General features: G+C 35.7%; 1 protein-coding gene across 2 annotated transcripts in view; it reads left to right on the forward strand.

Annotated features, from left to right (window-relative positions):
* LOC149180379 (FAM63A-like protein (DUF544)) overlaps positions 1-23251 on the forward strand; it is a 216988-nt gene that overhangs the window by 119031 nt on the left and 74706 nt on the right. Inside the window, exon 11 of one of the 2 annotated variants that reach the window (XM_089416089.1) lies at positions 15927-15956. Coding sequence is in view for 1 of the 2 variants with exons in the window: in XM_089416088.1 (XP_089272214.1) it covers positions 15927-16083 (157 nt within the window). In the remaining variant the exon portion in view is untranslated. Of the gene's footprint in view, positions 1-15926; positions 16084-23251 lie in introns of those variants that run through there. The other variant, XM_089416088.1, reaches the window with a different exon arrangement.

The following is a 23251-nucleotide window of genomic DNA, read 5'->3' on the forward strand; positions in this document are numbered from 1 at the left end:
TTTTTGAGGTCACATTCCCTTGACTTAAATGCACTCCCTCTCCAGAATCCCCTTGAATTGTGTCACCTTTGTCATCATTTTGACAAATTGAAACTCTTCATTCTTTGGGGCAAGAGGACAAAGACACCTTTTTATCTTTTAAATCAATAGGTTCATATCGCCCAACAATAAATTCATATGAATCTATATGTTTTCTAGACCCTTTTTCACTTTGTACCTCAAAACTAGCAAGAGACTTTTTTGTGGAATCAACCATACTTTTGAAGAAACACCATTTGTAGTTTGTTCTAGATTGTTCGGAATAACTTCCAACTAGTTGACAGAGCGCTGAACCCATTTATGAGTGACATCATTGGTCCTTTCCAGTTCTTTGCACTGTGAAACACATACCCCATGCAAGGTGTGTTGAAATTTTGATGTTCTATGCTGTTACAATCACTTAAATCCAGAACTTCTTTATGCTACAAAATAAGTTGAGTAATTGTAGATAGAACATAAACCATATAAAGCATATGCACAATAAAAGACAACCAAGAACTCAATGAGAAACAGAGAAGTTAGGTCAATGACCAGGGAAAAACCCACAAGCGGAAAACCCAACTAGGTTCTTCTTCTATTAGAAATCATTTGTTTAGCAGAGATACAAAGTATAATGAGAGAATGAAGTTCACCCAAATCTGAAGAATATATTTGATAGCAGTAGCTGATGCAAACAGTGAATCACTTTGGCTCTCCAACATCCTGCTCTTACCCTCCAAGTCTTCTTTCACACAATCTCCTTCAAGTCTCTCCAACTCTCTATCAAGTTTGAATTCACAATGCAAAGGTAAGTGAGATGAGATGATATGAAACACATATATATAGGAGGGGCAATGAATTATTGACATAAAGGAGGAGTAATACACATACCTTAAAGAGGAGTTACATATGCCAAAGTAGGAGTGTAACTTATGCCATAAAGGAGAGGAGTGTAACATATGCATTCAAGAGAGAAGTGTAACTTATTCATTAATGAGGTGTAAGAGGAATCTTTTTATGACGAATCATTATAGTGTGTAAGAGAGTGTTAGAGGTGCGTATGAGCATTAGAGAGAGAGAGGAGTGAATCCATTAAGAGAGAGTTAACATATGCATTAATTGAGGGGAGTTACATATGACATGATTGAGTTTCATGAGTGAGAGACTTGAATTTATTTTTAATAATAATAATAATAATGGTGATGATTAAGTCGAGACTCGAAATTGAACTATTAGGATCGATTGATGATCAAAAGGGATTTTCCATCAACAATGCTTGATTACCAATTGATGCAAGGTGATTTACTATTTTTGGAAAGTCAAACTTGAGACTTTATATTTTTAGAAATTCTATTTTTATAAATTCATCCCCGAGTTACTAATTTTCAACAATGTGCCCCATTGAAAGATCAAATGGTCTGAGCAACTTCTATGGGGAATCTTCTTGACTGAAATCAAAGTCCATTTATGATAAGCTTTGGGTGTTACCTTTTTGGGAGCTAGTTCTTCCTGTTTTGATATAACCAATTTTTCTTTATCCTTGGAACCATTAGGGGTTGGAGTAATCTCTTTGGGATAATCATTCCAGTAGCCTTGAAAGGGGTGTAGAGGAAATTCCCTTTTCTTATGGCCATGCTAACGACCTATGTTGCCAGGAAACGTGGGTTCGGGGATGTGGACGGGGATAGGTGTGTCACTTTTTGAAACATGGTACATGGGTTTGTTGGGGCTATATTATATTTTATAAACTAATATATATATATATATATATATATATATATATATGAAGTTTGAAATCTTCCAACTTACATGTTAACAATTGTTTAAGTTGAAACCTAACAATATGCATGTTAACAATTGTTTAAGTTGAAACCTAACAATCTGATACTCATCTATGACACTGGCTAGCAGACTAAAATCCTTTTAAAATACACATACATTTTGTTATTAAGTCGAAACACAATGTTATTACAGTTTATAATAAAGTTAATGACAGGGACGACATATTCATGCTAGAAAAGATGATTTGATTCCTATCAGTCAAAGAATACCTATAGATGAAGCTGACCTCCAAGAAATTCATTATTATCAGTCCCTCAGAGAATGTTTCCAAATAACATAATGTCATCCTTCTACCAATCCTTTCATGAACAACACTGTAGCTTATATATGTAGTGGACCTACTAACTACATCCCAATTAACTATGAATGCTGAGAATAGGGTTTGCACTAAAAATAACATAACAACTCTACCAGTTTGATTCTACCATATTCATATAAAAGTACGGTGTAATGATCTGGCTGCATTACTCTGACAATATTTGAAACCCAATTTCAACTGTAAAAATTTTGTTATAGTGAAGTAGTTAATTAAGGATGTGTCGTCACCCAAAGTGTACACATAAGGCACAACGCTCAGAGTAGGGGCTATCACCCTGATCCCTACTCACTCCGTTCTAGCTCTCTCCTAGACAAGCTAAGGGGGGTAGTCCCTAAAGATAGATGAAAGGGGGGAAAACTTGTTGAAGCAAGAAGTCCTAGGAGATCAAAGGGCAAGATCACTACCTCTCTAGACCACTTGAATTATAATGAATTGGCAAGTGTTTTATTAAATGAGCAAAATATAACTTAACAAGATGAAGCAATTAAATATGAGGCAACAACGAGATCAACAAATATAGACCAGTGCCTAATGAACAATGCTCAAAATATATTATATCACTTGCACAAATATGAAAAGCTTCAAGTTACTAGATAAGTAGTGCTGCAAGAAGGATGTTAGTAGGATAGATCACGACAACCAGAAATATGAGCAATAAACAGTTTAAGAACAATTTGCAAGTGATTATGATTTACAAAAGAATACAACAAGCTTGCAATTATAAAATAAGCCCAGAATTCTAGTTATAATGATCAAATGTAAGATGAGATGCAATATGCTTCAAGGGGAGAAATGATTATGCTAAATACTTTTAAGTCCAAAATGACAAGATTAATGAAGCATTAAGGTTGTTCACAAAGCCAATTAGATCTAAATAATTCAAGTGCTCTCAATGGAAGCTGCTCTTATGTGAAATGAATTAAATTAGCAAATGTCACTCCACTTAAGATGTCTCTTTAAGAATGTTTGAAGAGCAAATGGATGAAATGAAAAAAGCACAAATGATTATTTAATGATATAAGCAACTCCAATCAATTTAAATCTATTAGCCAAACAAATATTGTTCTATGTAAACCAAAGCTAATTAGATCAAATAAATGATAATTAATTGAAGTGCTTAGGCAAATGCAAATTAAATTAGAACCAAAATACTCATGGCCAGACAAATTCAGTATTTTGCTGCTCTTTAAAAATATTAGCAAAATATGCCAGAATCAAGTTCTCAAAGCTTGCTGCTTCCTTGAAAGGATTTCAGAGTTTGCCGCGCTAATGAAAAGGTGGGTTTTTGTTCCAGAATTTCGATTTCCCTTTAGATGCTCAACCAAAACTTGCAAACCAAAATATATTTGAAACTCTTTGTTTTTGCTTCCTTACTACCTGCAGAGAAAAGAACTACACGAAAAATATACAATGAAAGGCTATATAAAATTATATTTACAAACTTTAAAATAAAAGATTTTGAAAACTAAAGTTAATAAAATAAAATCATTTACAAGATTTTACAATTATCTTTTCAAAATATATTTAAAACAAAATAATAACAAAAGATAAATATAAAAAATAAAAATAAAATGTTTACAAATAAAATATTTACAAAAATAAAATAAGAACCCAAGAAATTATATATACAAGAAGGAATTTTAAAATGCAATGGTTTAGTGAAATAATACAAGGCAAAAGGTTAGTATATAATATATATATAGATACAAATTAGAGAAACTCTTTTCAAGTTTTGAATGTCGAAGAATTTTTTTTAAAAATTAAAAGTTAAATTTAATTAAAAAATATTTTAAACTACAAAATTAGAACTTAAATCGAATAAATATTTACAATTTTGAAATCTAAAAGTTATTTACAAAATAAATCTAAAAGAGACATTTACAAGTATGCTAAAAACCCCAAAACATAAAATTTAAAACAAAATCCAAAACCCCAAAGGTTAGAAAATCAAAATTATTCTACAAAGACTTCATAATTAAATTACAGAGCTACCAGATGTGAGGAGTATGAGTCTGATTCCACTCCCAAATCTATAGATTTCATGTTCTTGATAAACCAGATCTAACTATTTAGCACAAATTATTAAAGATAAATAAAATTTTTAATTTTTAGGTACTAGCTCAGGACACCCCGGAAATATATATTTCATTAGATAATCTAGGAATTTTAATCTGAAAGGTTGTTCAGATCTTAAGTTTCGGGAATCAACTGGTTCAATTGAGAATTTCCCCAAACGCCCAAAATTTCCGAATCAAATGATTTTTGCACACTTATAAAATAAGTTGTTAAACCAATAGAGGTATAAAATAACTATTAAATCTTTAAACATTAGAGGTACCTGCTAATCAATCAAAAAATTTAATGCTATTTTAAAACCCAACAACCTAAGTAAGATACCTTTGCAATAGATTGATCTGCAAGAGCTATTAACCAACAACTTATAAATAAGATCATCAAAATTTTAAATACAAGTTATCATAAAATAATGGAGAGGAACACTACCATCAAGTAAAACCCCAAAGAGTTTGCGTTGTATTATTTCAGAAAAGTTTACAAGAGCTTCAAGATCTAGTAGACGATTCAATGATCAAATAGAATAGATTGACACCGACCTCTAATTTATAGATAAATTCTCCAACGACTAGTTTGCTTCATCCCTGTCAAAGTAATCTTGATCGTTGAAAAACATTTAGTTATTTTTTAATCTTCTCCGTCGAAATTATTTTATTTTTTGAGGAATTTCGAATTTTTCATTTAATTTCTTTTTAATTAACTTAAAAATAAAAAAATGACTTTGACTTAACTACCAAGTCGCAAGGGTTCAAAATCTCTTGAAATTTTCAATATTCTTTTGGCCTCCAAAACTCAATTTCTTAAAAACCCTCGAATTTTACCTTTGGAGAATTTAATTTTACCTAGGACACAAAATTAATTAAATTTATGGCCTAGGATTTTAATTTAATATTGCGAGAAAATTTAATTAATTGACTTATGGGGGGATTAATAATTTTTTCCAACCCTCTAGTATTTAGCCATGGTGTCTAATTATGAGAGACCATGCACTAAATATTTTTTACATGAAGATTTTACATTTTAATACCTGAAGGGGGAAAACTCGTTCATTATAGACCCTCAACATTTACTCATTTTTGCGACACAAAAAATATAATCTAGTAGACCAAGTGATCTGTAATAAAATAATTTAGCCAATTAGCTAAAGTTATTCCCAAGTCACTGTTACAAAGACTCAATCTAAAACATTAGGACTTGACTAGGATCTTGATGAAAAAATCCACCCTAGCTTTGGGGTGAGGGTGGAGGGAAAAGCTCTGCCAATCATTTGTGTCTAGAGACAGAGATGAATTAGTGAGACAAAATACCTCCTAGAATGGAAATCATCACCAAAACAATAGATTTACTTATGCTGTTACATACATACGTGGTCATACTAGGATTATTTACATTATACATATGCAGAATGGGTTGACATCTTTACAAAACTGTCGATTGATGATGAAATCTGAAAGGCACGAACACTCAAAGACGATAGATCCCTTTTGCGGAAAAATGGGTGTACTTTTACGGGGTTGTTTACACAGAGTGGTCAACAGGATGCATTAAACTTATTGAGTTATTTCTAAGCTACTATTGGGCAAGGAGGAGATTATCTTCCATTTGATGTATCAAATGGATATCCGATACCCAAATCATTTCTCTATCATTTGTTTGATATTGGAATTTTGAACGTCCATGAACTTATTCAACACAATGACAAGCCATTACGTGGAATGTGAGGAGAAAAAGGATTTTGGATAAAGGAAAAAATGCCGCAAAGAACCCATCACACATCCGTTTTTGGGGTTCACGCATCCATTTTGGGGGTTCGGCTAACCCATTTACACAAAAGAACCCAATGCGAAGATATCGTGTACCAGGTTCTTATGGGAAGTACCAGGTTCATTTGGGTTCGTCTGGGAAGTACCAGTCACAACACCTAGTTCGTGAGGACGAGAACCCGGGACGAGTTCGCGAATGCCACCCCCGAGTTTGCAAATTCGTGCTGCACAAGTAATGGCATTTTGAACACTGGAAAGGGATTTTTTGGTTGTCAAGGTCCAAGGATCTAGGTGATAGCACATTTTCCATACTTAAAAGTTAACATCCAACACTTTTGGGAGATCAAACTAAATATTCAACACTAAGTACCCATTGTTAAGAAAACAAGATCATTATAGAATCCCTTAGAAAATAGTGTGCTACGTGATAGAAAGAAGAATTTAAAATAATATTGGCAATTATTTCTCATAGGTTTATTCTAGGAAAACACTGTATAAAGTTTAAACTGTAAATAGAAATCAATGTGTCCTAGACATCATTTACATTTCTAAACATCAAAATTCCATCCCTGAATAAGATATGCTGCTCATATTTAAAGAACATCCTAAAATAATATATTTGATTTGATTGAGTTGTGATGTATCTGTATTATTTGTGCAAGTTTCTATGCCCTTTTTTTAAATGGTTAAACTTAGGTGTATGGCTAAATTTTAGAGTTCTCTTAATCCACTGGGGGTGAACCCAGACCCAAGTTACCACTTAATAAAATTTTCCGGTGACATCACTTTAATCTGACCATAAATCTACCTTTGGGAAGTCCTGGGGCATAGTGACACTAAGGATTGAACAGATGTTTGACATAATCTGTATAGTCCTCATATAAAGTTGTCGACACAAAAAAAGGACTGTTTATCCAAACATGGTCAACTTGAATTGGAAGGTAGGCTTTGCCTATAAACTGTTGATGTTTGTAGCTCGGGCAGGTACTTCTGCACAAGCCTAAGTGTTTGGGTGTGCAGAAGTTGCCTAATACACCCGTAACCTTAGCATTTAATTTACTGATTAAATAATTTCTTTTTATAAGATAAAGTGAGTTAATCTAAATAAATGCAAAGGTTTTTGCCTTAGTGAATTAGATGTAATCTCAATCATCGATCTCAAGTGATGTTGAGATCTAATTTCAACCGTCAATTACTTATCCTATGTTCTGTATCTTATGTGGACACCAATACGTGAGGACACATGTCCTACACATGTTTGGCATGTGTCCTATTCATAGGCCACCTGCCAAACACGTATCCGATACATGCCCTCACTGTGTGCGCTGTAAAAGAAAGATTCACTCGATAAAAAACACGTTTGCCCTTTCATTCGAGCTCATTTCAACTGGTTGGAGGTGTTAGACATTTTGGAGTGTGGCTGAGGGTTATTATGTAGTGTTAAAAGGGATTTAAAGTGCTGTGCACGTGGATTTGTCTGCCAATATTCAAGTTTTTTCCTACAGCAGCCCATTGTCTTCATCATTTCACAGACGTGATGGCTAAATCTTCAAGGGTAGCTGGAAAAAAAAATTAAAGGAAAAGGAGGAATGCCGCCGCTGATGTTATGCCCCCTCCTCCATTTCTTCAGGGTCTCCTAGTGCTCATCTGGTGGAAGTGGGGCTGCAATAGTAACTTCAAATGCTGAAAAAACTATGTTTTAGCAAGACAATAGGCTAAAGAGAAAAGGTTGTATGATTAAATTTGTATCATGATTATGTAAAATTTGAAATGATTTTAGTTTCTAAATTCTAAAAAAAATTGTATCTCTGTCTATATTTCATTTTTGTATGTATAATATTAATATACTATTTTCTTATATTTTTTAATATATATAACAAACTTGTGTTTGTCTGTGTTATGTGTCCTCTATGTCCTGTTTCTGAGGTCCCTGTGTCTCATGTTGGACATTCGTCTTTCTGTGTCCTTCACGTCTCATGTCATGTGACTTAGTTTTGGAGATTAGGATTAGGAATGTGGTCATAGCTTAAGCTCATAAAAGAAAGACGAGGCCAAGGGAGAAGACATAACAGTGAGTGGGCACAGGACATTGAGAGGACATCTCAGTGATTGGGTGGAGTTGTTCTTAGCTTTCTTTGCTTGATTGACATCAATAAGAGCTCACGTCATGGCAGGGGAGGATTCTGAGCAAGGTTTAGTTTGCCAAGTGTTGAATGTATGTATGCAACCCCCTCCAATTTCCTTGTGACAGTGGTTGCATACATTTGTCCCCCGGTGGCATGGCATCATATCCATGCCAAGTCTTTTTTTAATCTTTGGAGGCCATGGCAATCTCTCTACCAGCAAAAACAGCCATGCAAATAAAACCCTACCTTTACTAAATGTATAGGAAAATAAACAGCAGACTAATTATAAAAAGAATGAGGGTTATAAGGCATTTTTTATGTACATTCAGAAGCACCAAGTCAGCACTCCAAATCAGACACACCAGCTCCCAATAACCAATCCAAAATCAGAGCTTTGAATCAGCGAAACAACAGCTCCAAATCATCAAAAAGCAACTCTAGATTAACAAAATATAACTCTTAGGAACACTTGAATCTACTTTCCGAATCAGCACACAAATCAATGCAAGAAAATTTCTGATTCAGCACTCTAAATCATCTGAAGAAACAATCTGAATAAACACAAGAATAATGCCAAATGAACACTTGCCAAAGTCTTCATAAGTCGATAGCAGATCAATGTGAAGGGTGTGAGACAAGTGTAGGGGATGCATCATTAAGTAGATGCAAGGCGGGTTTAGGTTAGTTTTAAGGTTTTTGTTGTCTCTTTTCTTGCTTTTTTTGGGTCTATATGCTTTGGGATGGAATTGGTCAATTTTCTATAGAATTGGACAATTCGAGTTTGGGAGGTTGGTTATGATTGGAAACCTCTATAACTGGTCCAAAGTAGTTGGTTTAAATAACATTGATGAGCAAAAGCATGTCATTGGAGAGACTTGAACCTTGGTGGGGAGAATTACACTTCTTTGCTTTCATTGATCCGATGAGTCATTATTGACACAAACAACAAATTAAACAGAACTCAAATGATACCCTCAATTGTGGATTGCATGGTACATGCCAAATTTGAAAAGAAAAGCCTTAGTTGGGCAAAGGAATTGAACTGTTAGAGGTAATGGTCTCCTCTCCTCTTTCAATCTTTTTCAATCATGTCTTATTTTTCTTTGCTTTCATTGATCCTTGAGACTTGAACCTTGGTGGGAGAAATTACACTTCTTTGCTTTCATTGATCCGATGAGTCATTGTTGACATCAAAAACAAATTAAACGCAACTCTGGTTTTGAAGTTGTCAAAGGAAGAAGGATACCCTCGAGTGTGGATTGCATGGTACATGCCAAATTTGAAAAGGAAAACCTTAGGTGGGCAAAAGAATTGAACTTTTAGAGTTAACGGTCTCGTCTCCTCTTTCAATCTTCTTCAGCAATGTCTAATTTTTCTTCATGACACTTTGTAACTTACAAACACTCACGTCGATCATGCGTGGAGGTCATCAATATCTCCATCAATTCCTCCTTTGTTATTGAGTTTCACTCTTTAGAGGTCTGCCTTTGATCTTTAAAGCAAAGAAGAAATTTGTCTCACTACCCAACAAGTTTCCTTGTACATCGATCTCACATGAATGCAAAGTGGATGAGATCAAGAAGGAAAGAGAACAAGTTATGGTTTATAGGGAAGAGAACAAATTAGAAATGATGCAAGATCTTAGTGTTTCCATTTATGATTTCCCACTTGTTGGTCATCATGACTTTGGATAATCAAATGACACAATTGATAGGACTAGGGGAGATATTATCTTGTTGCTTATGAGAAGTGTAACTACTAACAATTCAGTTTGGTGTTTTCTAGGCACTTTTTGAGATGATGTACTCAACATGTGGGGCTTGCTCTTTCTCATTGAGACACGTGAGAGCCTCCAGAAAGCTCTCCCTTCTGTTACATGATATTTTTGGGTCTCATCTTTTTGAATTTTGACACAGGACAAAAATATCTGGTGCTGTTTGTGGGTCTAAGGGAGTTTGGTGTCCCATCCATGATTCTCTTTGGTCTAAGACGCCAATGATGGTTTTTGACACATTCAAGATACATGTGGCTTCAGATTTGACAAGGCTAGGCTCCATGTTGAGTCATTTTCATTGTTTTTCTATTTCTTTCCTGTCTCCTCAAGTAGCATATTTGACTTTGATGAAAATTCCCCATGATTTGTATCACGAGATTTCATAGCTCTCGCTGTTAGGAGACATCATCACCCTAGGTGATTCTAATATTCACACTAGAACTTTATAGGTTTTGATACATGTTTGGTGAGATGATGAGTTGTGTCGAGGAGTTGTATAACAAGTTAGCGTGTCTGAAGCGAACAAAGTTCCTTCTACAAATTAATTACTCCAAAAGACTTGGAATATCAAGATATCCATGAGGATACAAATATTATATTAAATATATGAATAAGAATGATAATGATTTACAATGAGAACGAGAGGCTTGCTTATATATCAAGCAAGTGTCTCTTCATGAAGAGTCATGTCTCATTTAGACATGCCTCTTCAACCTAATTACTAATTACTAGTTAACTAATCATTATTTACGATTATTATTGTTTACATTATTTTACATTATTTATATATATTTTATTCGTTACATTGCCTCCTTCCTCAAAAAGCTTTGTCCTCAAAGCTTGTCGATGAAAAAAGGCTTGATCTCTTTTTCGGCTTTGAACGTCTTTCTCTCTCGGAATAGTCATCCTCGTCGATACAAGTTGATATGATCTTCTTAGTGACAAACAAAATTGTCGCACTGAGAAGGGATCAGACCATCCCAGATTAATCTTCTGTATAGTATTCTGATCACTGGAATTTTGTAACGACTTGTTAGCATAAGACTGGATTGATTTTACGTCATTATTCTCTGGAACATCAGTTTGTTGTTTCTGGTCTGAATGGTACCGATACGTAGCTTGGTTGATTTGTCTACTCTCGTGATTCGGATGTCGATATAAAGTTTTTAGATTTTCTTCTGGCAAAGATGTTGTTGAATTGGTTATGGAACATTCACTTGGGATGTCCATTGTCTGAACTGCAACATCCAAGCGCGTCTTTTCTTCAACTTGCTTGTCTTCTTCTTGAGTTGTGACATTCACTGAATCGGTATTTGTTGTTTTGTCATCAACTTGAATTCCTACATTTGATGCTTCCTTCTTGATAAGTTGTTGTACCTGGTTTTCTAATGACTTCTTATCCTTCTTAAGTTTCTTAATTTGCGTCAGCAATTTTTCACTATGGTTTTTAAGTCGGGAAACTTCTTCATTTTTGTCAACAGTGATTTTGTCAATTTCTTTTTGCATATTTTGTAATACCTTTTTACCTTCTTGAGAAATTACTTTTGAAATATCTGAGATATTTTTTTTTCCAAAGGAAAAAACAGTAACTTTTTATTAAAAAGATAATGAAAAGTTACACTTGCGTATGCACTGAAATATTCGGTAAACCGCCACAAGGGCCCGAGTGCTATTGCACCCAACGCATCGTTAGAAATCTAACGAGCACAAAGAAAAGAGAAAAAAAGAGAGATAAGAAGAGAAGAGGAAGGAAGAGGCAGGAAACTGAAATTAAGTAAAAACCTCACTTCAAGTTTTCCTCCCCTTTTTCTTTTCGACCTTATGCCACTCTCCTTGGGTGGGATCGATCGAAGCAATAACTATCTGGGTTTCTGCATTCTGTGGGCCAGTTTCTTTGTCTGAATCTGAAGTGTCAGAGTGGTGCTGTCGTTTGATGCCTCCCGTGCTTGAATCTACTCTTGTCGTCTCTGTCTTGTAGTTCGGTGTGGCTTCCTTCTGATTCTCCAAGTCTCAGTCTTCTTCGCAGGGGCCTCTTCCACCTCTGCTTCTGATTCTTCTCCCTCTGAGTCTGGGGGTGAAAATTTCCATCCTTTCTTCTGCTTCCCTTTCTGCCTCTTTTTATTGTTTGCTTTCTTGTCTTCTGGACATGAACTTTGCAGGTGTCCTGTCTGTCTACAGAGCCTGCATCTGAATGCCGTGTTTTCATAATCTAGTACTTGCAACCAGTTTTGTTGTTTGTAGATCAGCCTTATGTTGTCCGGCAACCCTTTGCTTAAATCTACTTCCACACATATATGTGCGAATGTGTAGATCCTTTCATCAATCCTTTCCAGATCCGTTTTGATATATTTCCCTAAACTGTTTCCAATGCCTTCCAAGACTTGTTCGTTCCAAAAGTGCAGAGGAAGATTGTGTAGTCTGACCCAGACCGACATTTTGGTGACAGTCATTTTGTTTGGGTCAAATTCAGGAAACCATGGGGTCATAAAAAGCCCCGATGTTCCCCAAAACCATGGCCCTGTACTGATGACTGTATCTCTGACCTCCTTGGATGTAAATTTGACTATAAAGAATCCCTTTGAGCATAGGTGAATATCACATTCCATGGTCCAGCTGGTGAAGATCCAATGGAAAAGATCCAGAGGTTTTGGCCAAAAACTGTTGAAACGGCATATTAGGGCTTGCGTTTCGTAGGACTTTACGAAATCGTCAAGCCTTGAAGAGTCTAAATTTAAGGCTGGTGTTTTCTCTGACTGATCTACTATGTATGGCCTGGGTATGTTTCCGCCTTGATCTGAAGAAGGCCTTATGTCTCTGCTGCCCTGAAGAATGTTTTTGTAGGATACACCGCCTTTGGGTTGCTGCTGGGGTGTAGATTTTTTCCCCTTGTCCCCCCCCATGGAGCTTGATTGTCCCTGAGGCAGAGCCCCTCCTCTCAATCTAAAGTTTAATGTAATGGTTGATCCAGGCCCAATCTCATAGCTATCAATCGATCTGAGATCCTGGAGAGTCCGCCTGCCACTGATCAGATGTTGGATCTGAACTGGGTAACCCATTTCAGCCCAAATCTGTTGTTTCAGCTGCAGGGATGTGCTTCCTGCATGAACCCAAACTAAACGAGATTTTCCCTGAGGGGGTTTGATCAGAATCTGAAAACAAGAAATTTTTACCTGTTCTGGCTGTAAGCAGGCCTCCAGATCTGACCCAGATTTTGATTGTTTTCCCTTGAACTTGTCTGGATCTGCTAATGATTTGGCCAGATCAGGAAGATCCACCCCGGATCTGCAAGTATTTGCCCGATCTGATGTGCTATTTGCCGGATCGGTGCTCCTATTTGGGCTGTAGCTCTTTTGCATGATATACTCTTCGATCCCTCTGTTAAGACGCAGCGTCGGGATATGTGCCCAGATCTGCGCTGCAAAGAGCAAGAGGAACTCCACACATCGCGGAACCATTTCCTTACTCCCGTCCCCTACTTGATCTACGGCTCTTCCAATCAAAGACCGCCCTAAGTCGGCAGATCGAGACCACAGCGCTTCGAACTGAGGCATGGGAGCTGCCGGACGCCTCTTTTCTCCATGATCGTATACAGATTTGCCATACCAAAGTATAGCATTCACTAAGGAGGGCGTATCATTAAGATACAAGGTAAGAACCTGTTGTTTTGGATTGAAAAGCTCCGAGCAAACGATTTCTGGTGCCGCCCTGAGGTGATCTACCTGCATCCTGAAAGAGGGAAAGCACACCGGTTGCAGGTTATTTTGATTCGAAACATAAAAAATCTTCTCCTCAGCAGATCCGGCCCAGGACCGAAGAGGGACACCGAATTCAGGGTATCCATCGGCCATGCGACTAGCCGATCCATAGCCAGTCCGGTCTTTGAAATATCTGAGATATATCTTGGAGTGTTATTTTCTTCTTTTTGTAAGAAAATGTCAAAAACCTTTTTTCTTGTATTTAGAATAAAGGAACCTAGAGTTTCCATCCAAGGTAAACCCAAAACAATGTCACTATCGTTAAAACATAAGGTTTTCACGGTGAATTGTGAGGTAAAAGTATAATCTCCAATATTTAGGTGTAGATTTTTTATGTCGTATTGTTTGTTACATGTGCCAAAAATATTTGTTTTAACTATATTTGATTCAGGAATCACCAATTGGTTAGCACATTTAGGACTAACATAATTACTTTATGATGTCTCTTCCTGCGAGTGATCCTTTGATTTTAAATAGTGTGTAAACACATGTACTAAAGGTTTCAGGAAACCTTTCATTACTAGTCTCCATTTTTACCTTGATGTTTTACGTAAACAATATGTCAACTGGAGCTATTTTTATTATAAAATATCACTTATTTCTTCTATATATATTTTTCAAATATTCTCCTTTAATGTGGATTGTTAAAATCTTGAATACCCTTTTATTAAAAAAATACTCCTTTATATTGTTGCCCTCTATATATGTATGTATTTCTTTATATTAAGACCCCTTTTCAAAATAACGTTATTATCTTTTAATAATAATAGTTTCACTTCTTTTTTTAATAATAAATTGGTCCCTTTTTTCATATAATTAATTACTTCCTTGATAAATTTTTATGTCACCCCACTTAATAAATATAAAGGTCACGTATTTTCATATGACACAGTCATAATGTTAAAATACCATGGGCTATTACCATGGGTTGTTTTTAAAACCTCCGTTAAAATGTTCTCCACATAAAAGTTAAAATACCATGGGCTATTACCATGGGTTGTTTTCAAAACCTCCGTTAAAATGTTCTCCACATAAAAGTAAAACGTATTATTTTTGTTTTTTTTTTGTTTTTAACTTTTTAAAATACCATGGGTTGTTTTTAAAACCACGGGCTTCTCCACGTAAAAAGTTTTAAATATACTTGGAAAGATTCCCTCTTATCTTTATTATGCACTTATTTTATTGTATTTTATTTTTTATGATTTTTTTTTTAAATAATCTTTGTTATTATTTTTGTTATATATATATATATATATATATATAGCCAAAGGCCTGGTAGCGAGACAGAGAAACCCCAAATATTTAGCGAAATGCTTGAACTGCGAACTGCAACAACAATAAATTTGACGAAGAGTCGATAGCCAAAAACTTGGATCGGAGAACGAGCTTTGGGCACGGGTTAAACAACCTAGAGGACTGAACTCCTCTGATACCAAATGAAGCGAACAAAGTTCCTTCTACAAATTAATTACTCCAAAAGACTTGGAATATCAAGATATCCATGAGGATACGAATATTATATTAAATATATGAATAAGAATGATAATGATTTACAATGAGAACAAGAGGCTTGCTTATATATCAAGCGTCTCTTCATGAAGAGTTGTGTCTCATTTAGACATGCCTCTTCAACCTAATTACTAATTACTAGTTAACTAATCATTATTCACGATTATTATTGTTTACATTATTTATATATATTTTATTTGTTACAGTGTCCTTAGAAAGATTCCACAAATTTGTCCAGCACCTTCACATGCTATGGGATAAACCTCCACCATCTTAGGGAATCTCATGGGCTTCTTATTGTTAGTGGGTTCTCCTTTGTTTTTGGACGTTAGCATCACACTTGTTTTCGTCATAGTGGTGTTGCGAGTGTAGTAGACTATGCCGTGGCTATCCTTAGATTTCCCTCCAGCTTTGAATAGTTTCTCTTTCAACTGCAAATCCTTGGGCAGATTTTGTCGTTTGAACTTTGAGCCCATGGTCAAAGCAAATACTTTTGAGATCATGAAAAGAAAGTTGTTCCAGTTTTATTTTTCCAGTTCCAAGGCAAAATTTGAAAGCTTTGTTCAAATGTAGATTTGGCCGAGGATTAGAAGTTGCAGCTTTAAGTGCAGCCATTGTATCATGTGGTTTCCATGTGTTTTTGTAAAGTTCTACTTCTATTTTTGACTTTTATACCTTTATTATCCTATGCTTAAATATGAGAATAAATTATCTATCTTTAATACTTCAATTATGATGCTATTGCAGTTCAGATTTGCAACTTGCAATTGCTCTTCAGCAACAAGAATTTGAACAGCAGCAGCCACAGCAGCAGCAGCAGCAGCAGCAACAACAACATCTACAGTATCCGCGTACTACACAGTCATCAGTGCCTGCCAGTTCCAAGATGGTTACAGGTCCAGAGGTAAGAATTCAACTGTGATGGATGAACTGGCATATTTAGTGTATTTCTTATTGGATTTTCACCATTATCTGCCTGATGAGCTTATTGTCCTTGAATTCTATGTTTCATTTAAATGAAAATCTTTTAGTGTTGGTGAAAGGAAATTTAGTCCATACATAATTGTTAGTTTTTTGATCAATTTTATTACTCTCTTTGTGAAATGGGGCCAAGTTTTTGGCTTTCTGAAATTTCGGTTTCTGATTTATTTGTACCAGAAAAAGTTGAATTTTGTTATTGGTAGATTCCTTATATTTCTATTAAATTTCAATTTCTATTCAGATTTCATGGCCGCTGAACCCAAACCAAAACCTGAAGCATGTGACATAGTCTGTAGATATGGGCAGCAATGAAGGACATTGCATCCTTAAATTTTTGTGATATATTCTCAATAATAAATATAATTAGGAGTTGCATGCTTAGTAGTGCAAAATAAGCTTATATTGCAGATGAAGTTTGGAGAATTTCTTAGTCTGCATTTTTCTGAAATTTCAGCATAAAAAGGATCGCATAAATGAATCCATATGGATAAATAAATGTATAATTAATAATGAATAAATGAATAGATGATAACTATACATTGAATGTCACTTACATAAATAGACATGTTTTAGAGACGTTCTGTTTGAATATTATTATTATGTACTTTGTATCTGTTGCATTGCCTCCTCGTACAAGATTGCTTTATCCTCAAAGCATACCAATGTTACATTTATCGTTACCAACAATTTATTGCCGGGAATTTAAATTACAATATCGGGGAAAATATCGGGAAAATTAAAAAAATAATAAATTTTCCTTCAATTTTTTAACTTATAAAGCAACACCAACATCAAACAAACTCGTTGCTACATAAATATGAAAAAAAAATCGATATATAAGATGAATAAGATGTCAAGTGATACATCAGATATCGATATTGAAATATGATATTTGTCCTAAGTCATAAGATCTAATAGAATGATACAAAATCGTTTCAAAACAAAAATAAATGTATCTCGTGAGATGAATCATGACAAGGAAAACAACAAATTTCCCCTTGTTTGCTGGATGGAAAATGGTCACAACATCTTCAATAATGTTATCACAACTGAACCAAAAGATTGGTCAACCAAAAAATACATAAAACATTCAAAATTTGGAAAGAACATATAATTTATGTGCATCCATATGAATCCAAATTATTATATGCAAATATGAAAAATTTCTCATGTGTATAGCAAGGGTGCATATAACCAAAATATCATCCAGTGCAATCCACCTCTAAATCAAAGTAGATCAATACTGACTGAGAGGCTTTAAATGGCCTTTGAAATCCAAATAAAATCATGCCACAACAAATAGCTACATGACATAAAAATCATTGCCTATATTGGGATCCTACTCGTGAAGATCACCCACTAATTAAAATAAGACAGAAAAAGCTTAACATCCTAATCAATGATTTTGCTTGTGAAGTGTACATTTTTACTAGGGTCATGAAGGAGGAGGTCAATAATTAATGCCACCAACATCAAGGTACATATATTTCTTGTTGATATTGATTAAATGTTAGTTTCATTCCTGCGTACATCACAAAATCCAGTAGAAACGTTGCAATCTTTCCAATCTTGAAATCCTAAAAACCGTTAATTGTGCTGGATTTTGAGTGGAATCTAAAATTCTTCTTTCTCCATATAAAATCCAATGAGGTCGAAACCATTGTCAAACATCCAGAATCAATTAATGGTAATATTAAAAATTTGAAATGAAAACAATAGATTTCCCCTTATCTGCGTGTTGGAAATAAGCAGTGTCCTCACAACTCAATCCCCTAACTTACTTTTAAAAAATTAGGGTTAAAAGAATTTTTTTTGGCAATAATTTACAACTGACAGAAAATAGGTTGATAATATCGAAATTATCGCGATTATTACCTAAATTATTGCGATAAATTCAAAACATGCAAATTATCGTGATAATTTGAGGCGATAATATCGGCGAAGGGTGGTTTGGCGATAATATTGCGATAATTCGAATATTATTGTGATATGTGCAACACTGAAGCATACAAAGGTTATGTATTCATATGGTACACTGTTCTTGATGTTGTTAGAGTCGAAGAAATGAGACAATGGTCTTCGAAATACAACACAAAATTATTGTATTGTTGAGTGGTGAATGCGTCTTAGTTCGTTTTACCATGGAAATGTGTTTATAGGGTTCATGGATAGGAGTTTTTCTATTACCTTTCCAATAACCATTGGTATTTTGAGACCGAATTGCATTGGAATTGATCTCTTTCATAATATAGGTAAAATATTCCCTTTGTTCAAAGCGATCTTGTTATGTAGATTGGCTAAAATATCATCTCTTATGATTGGGATTTCGGTAAGGTGTCTTTGTAACATGATCTTTCCTTGTTATAATTTTGCAGTTTTCTTGATTCACATTTGGTATTATATCTTCTTCATACACTTGTGTCATTGTGTTGACCATTGAAGTTTTATTATTAGAGACACTTGGATTTGTTAAGGATTTTGTATTTGTTGTTTGTACTTCAACATTTGAAGATATCTCTAATTTAATTGGATCAAGCATTGTTTCCTTGTTGATCAATTGTTAAGTTGTTCTAGTTTTGCTAGTTGTATTTTCTTTTCATTTTTTAACTTCTTGAATTGTGTTACCAATCTTTGACTATAATTATGAGACCAAAAAAGTTTGTTTGAACAAGCAAGTTTTTTTATTTTTTATTTTTGTTAATATAAATTTAATCTAGGTTACAAAGCTTGGCGAACACCACTAAGTGCTTCCCCTTTTTGAGGATTGTATGTAGGGTAAACCCTAGATTTTTAGGGCACATGGTCATTCAAAATCAAGGCTTGAAGCCATTACAACAATATACTTGCTCTGAGCTCAACATTTCACTTATGGTAATTGAATCTGGGTGGGGATGATGGCAATCATTCTTGCCAACTTCCTGAGATAAACCTAATTGACAATTGAAGAAGCAATCGATGTTGATGATCCTTAAGATTGTTGACGTTTTGGGTAGCATTGGGAGTATTCTCACATGTGGGCCAAGTGGGTAAGTGATTGGGATTTGCATCCATAGACCCATGGTATTATGATGACTCATGATATTCTAATAACCCATGGTATTGCACCCTTTGGAAAAATATATGCACAAGGGTGAGTAATTCATTCTTGTGGTTGGTAAGAGAGCATCTTGTGGAGGAGAAGGTTGAGTAGGTCTCGGACCTGTGGAGGGTTGAGAGGGCTCGTAGAAAGTAGACCTTAGGCAAGCCAAATAAGGCTAGTGAGTATGCTATAGTTGTGATAACAAAGAAGGGTTGAGTTTGTTGTTGACTTCTAGTGATTGGACAACTACAGGGGCAACGAATAGTGAGTGGACTGTGGCAAGTACAATGGGTACACTGTGGCATGGAGATTGAGGAGGGTTTTAGGAGTGAGGACAAGGGTTTTCTTGTGCAAGTTTTCCCTTGTGATTTGGCATTTCCTGGGCATTGTAAAAGTGCCATTTTCCCTTGTATGGGATCCCTAGATTCTTGTTGAAGGGCTAATGCAAATTGTGTTTTGGGGCTGAAGTTTTTTGTTTACTATGCATGATCTCATTGCCAATTTTAAAGTTTCTGTTGTGTAAAAGTTAGACACATTAGTGCGTTTTAGTTTATCAACCAAGTAAAATTAAGTGGAAGCTGTTATCAGATCTAGTGTGTTTGTGTTGAGTCTAATGCACCAAATCTAACTTGGTATCGGAGCATGGTATCTGAGAAGGGCAGTTGGATATGAGATTTGCACAAGTGATAGCTTTGAGAGTGAGCAGTAGGAACTATTGCAGGTAGCAACAATGTTTTGAAGAACCATGCCAAGAGAGTTGGCTAAGTATGACAAATTGCTTGTATGGGCGTTGAAGGCCAGGATCAATAGGTCTAATGAGACATGGAGCAAATCGTTCAAATGAGGAGTTGTGGACAATTGTAGCTTGGTGCGTAAATAGAGAGAAATGACTTTGAGACTCATTATGATCTAAGTGTGAAGGTCTTGTAAAAAGATATGAGCATGGAGGGGCTGAGCAAGGGCCATATCTAATCTTGAGATAGTAGAGGGGATGAGAAGCAATGATCGAGATCGGTAGAGGGTTCAGATAGCCATTGGAGATCCAAGTGAGAAACTTGGAGTGAAGGTCAAGCAGAGATCGTGAGGGCTGAGAAGGCTTGTGATTTAGAGTTAGAGGGAGTGAGCAGGCTTAGGAGGGAGTCAAGCTTCAAAAGGAGTCAACAACTCAGATGTGTTGAAGAATCTAGGGCAATTAGAGTTAATAAGATTCTTCTTCTCATGATAACTATTTGTGAGGTTCTTTTAACTTTTCTTATTAGTACAATATTTCCTTATTATTAGAGTGTGTCTGCTTAGTTCATCAAATAGTTACCAAAAACAAAAGAGACAAGAACACACGATGTTGGCTTTCTGCCAGGGCCAAAACCTCTCACTCTTTGAGAGGAAAACCCGCACAAAATTCTTCTTATAGAGATTCCAATTGACGAATACCAAGACCATGACCCTTGACCTATTAAGCCACTCCAAGACCAAGACACCAATCCTCTTCTTTGTTATTGCTGAGATCATCATCATCACTGCTGCTTCACCGAGGTTATCATTACTGCACCTTCACTGAGATACTCATAACAACGAGATTATTGCTGCTGCACCATTGTCACATCTTCACTGAGATATTCACCTTGTAATTATGTCTTCATCAGGATTATATCTATACCGAGATCATAATTGAAACTGTGCTGAGATCATGACTGCATCTAGTATGGTGTGTCACTGTGAGATATTTTCATCACAAATATACCGAGTCTATGACTGTGTTTTCTCCATGCATTGAGATCTTCGTCATCATAGATATGATGGCACTGTTTAGTATGCCGAGACATAGTATGTTCTCTCCATGCACTGAGATCCTCATCATTGTAGTTATGTCGAAACTGTGATAGTGAGCAAGCCAAGAGTATATTATCCTCATCATAACAAATATGCTGAGACTGTATGTGCTACTGTGGGATCGTTGTGATCCTCTTCATCATAATTAAGACGAGAGTGCATTACTAAGAGATCACTGAGACAGTGACTGCGTTTAGTATGGATCATGACTGCGTTTTAGTATGTCGAGATTGTGATCATGAAGAGGCCAAGACGCAAAGATACTTATCTCCGTAATTACCCATCTCAGTTGCAGAGACATCCAAAATCTATACTCATGTAATGTGGATCTCAGAACTTGTATTCTTTTGAAGATTGCAGAGGATCCCAGTTCCTTGAGCCTCACTGTACCCATTGAAATTACAGTGGAATCTGAGTTCCTGTACCTCTGTTTTGCGCAGACCCTAGTTAGCTATATATAGTAGTTTGTCCTCCATATTTAGTCAACTTGAACCAGTGAAGGGATGTGACTTTTAATTGTAAGCCAACATGAAGTGTATTTAATTCCTTTTGCTGGCCGACTTCTTCAAGAGGATTGTGCTTGTCTTTGGAGGGATGTTAGACATTTCTATAGACTTGTATACATTACACATAGGCTCAAGAAGAGCTTCTTCATACATGACATTGACTCTTTGACTTGTTAATAAATCCTAAGGCTCTCAATGGGAGCCACTAATAAATAAACCTCTTGCTCATGAAATCCATGGAACAAATCATACAAGAATAATTTTGTTCTCTTTATTACATCATTTACAAAGATCATGTCATTATGAAGACCGAACCTAGTTACATTCTACAACACTCCCTCTTAACTAGGGAGGTGCTCATAATAGTACTTGGTCATTCTCATTTTGAAAAATTTCTCATAAGAAGAATCAGATTGATAATCCATTTGTATAGCATCAGTAACCAACATTGTTTCCACAACAAGGCCTTGACTGACAACTCTATCTGTCATTAGATCAGAGCACAATGTTGGTGAGACCAATGACTATAGACACCTTCATCATTGTCTCTCAAGGTACATACCCACCCGGGTGTTCACTGAGCATGACCTTCTAGGACTATTCTTATCTTGGGTTCCTAGCCCTCAAAGAATATCAGTCCTCTTGCCTACTCTTATCTTGGATGCCTTACACATCCTCAAAGAGTATCAAATGCCAGATGATTACCCAATCCTCCATTCTTTCTTCCCAAATGAAGACAAGAATGTTGTGTCTATCTCTCCCTCTCAACTGGGGAAGATATGCCCATTCCTTGAAGGAATGTACCCAAGCTCCCTCTGACTAGGAACTTTCCCAAGCTCCCTCTTAATTAGGGACTTTTCAGAGCTCCCTCTTAGCTAGGGACTCTCCTATACATCAACAACTTCTTCTTCGTGGGTCCTTGCTTGATCAACTTCTTTCCTTGATGTCATGAAATTCAGTAGCTTCTTTCTTGTAGGGCAACAACCATCGATCACTTTCCTCCTTAGTTCGTCATGTCATTCCTTTCTTCATTGAAAGTGGCTTTCTTGGTACATATTTTGAACCTTCTTCATATGACTAATTCTTTCTCATTATGCTTCTTCCATCCACCACATGAATGCTAGTTGTACTTGTACTTACAACTCTTGTTCAAGCAGCCCTACATGAACTCATCCAGATATTATTCAAGAAATCAAAACATAATATTAAATCAAATCATGCCTTACGAGATGGCTCTTCATCATGACATCTTGCTATAGGTATCAACATCCTGCCTACATGTTGACACATCTCCCAAAGATATCCATTGTCAAGGGTCTTCATCTTTTCCATCAGAGTCTTCATATCTTTTTGGGAGATTTCCTAGTCAAGTCTTCTTGGTCTTTTGGATGTTGATCGCCTTCATTAGGGTTGCATATCTCACTTCTCTTCCTTCGTCACACATTCCATTCCTAGGAGCTTTCAATCAGAGTTTCTTAATTGTAGTGAACCACCTCATACTTCATATGAGGACATATTATGTTGATTTCATCTAGAGTGACTTATGTCTTTCTACATTTTTCTAGAGGAGGAGATCCTTTTTCTCTTGATCATGCTTCTCAAGATAGTAATGATCCATGTTACCTGTAGCCATATGACATGACATTATGATATTAAACACAAGCATATATACCTCA

This window comes from Pinus tabuliformis, chromosome 3_2 (assembly GCF_031772625.1).
Source record: "Pinus tabuliformis cultivar Carrire ecotype Pingquan chromosome 3_2, CPIR1, whole genome shotgun sequence".
Classification (NCBI taxonomy): Eukaryota; Viridiplantae; Streptophyta; class Pinopsida; order Pinales; family Pinaceae; genus Pinus; species Pinus tabuliformis.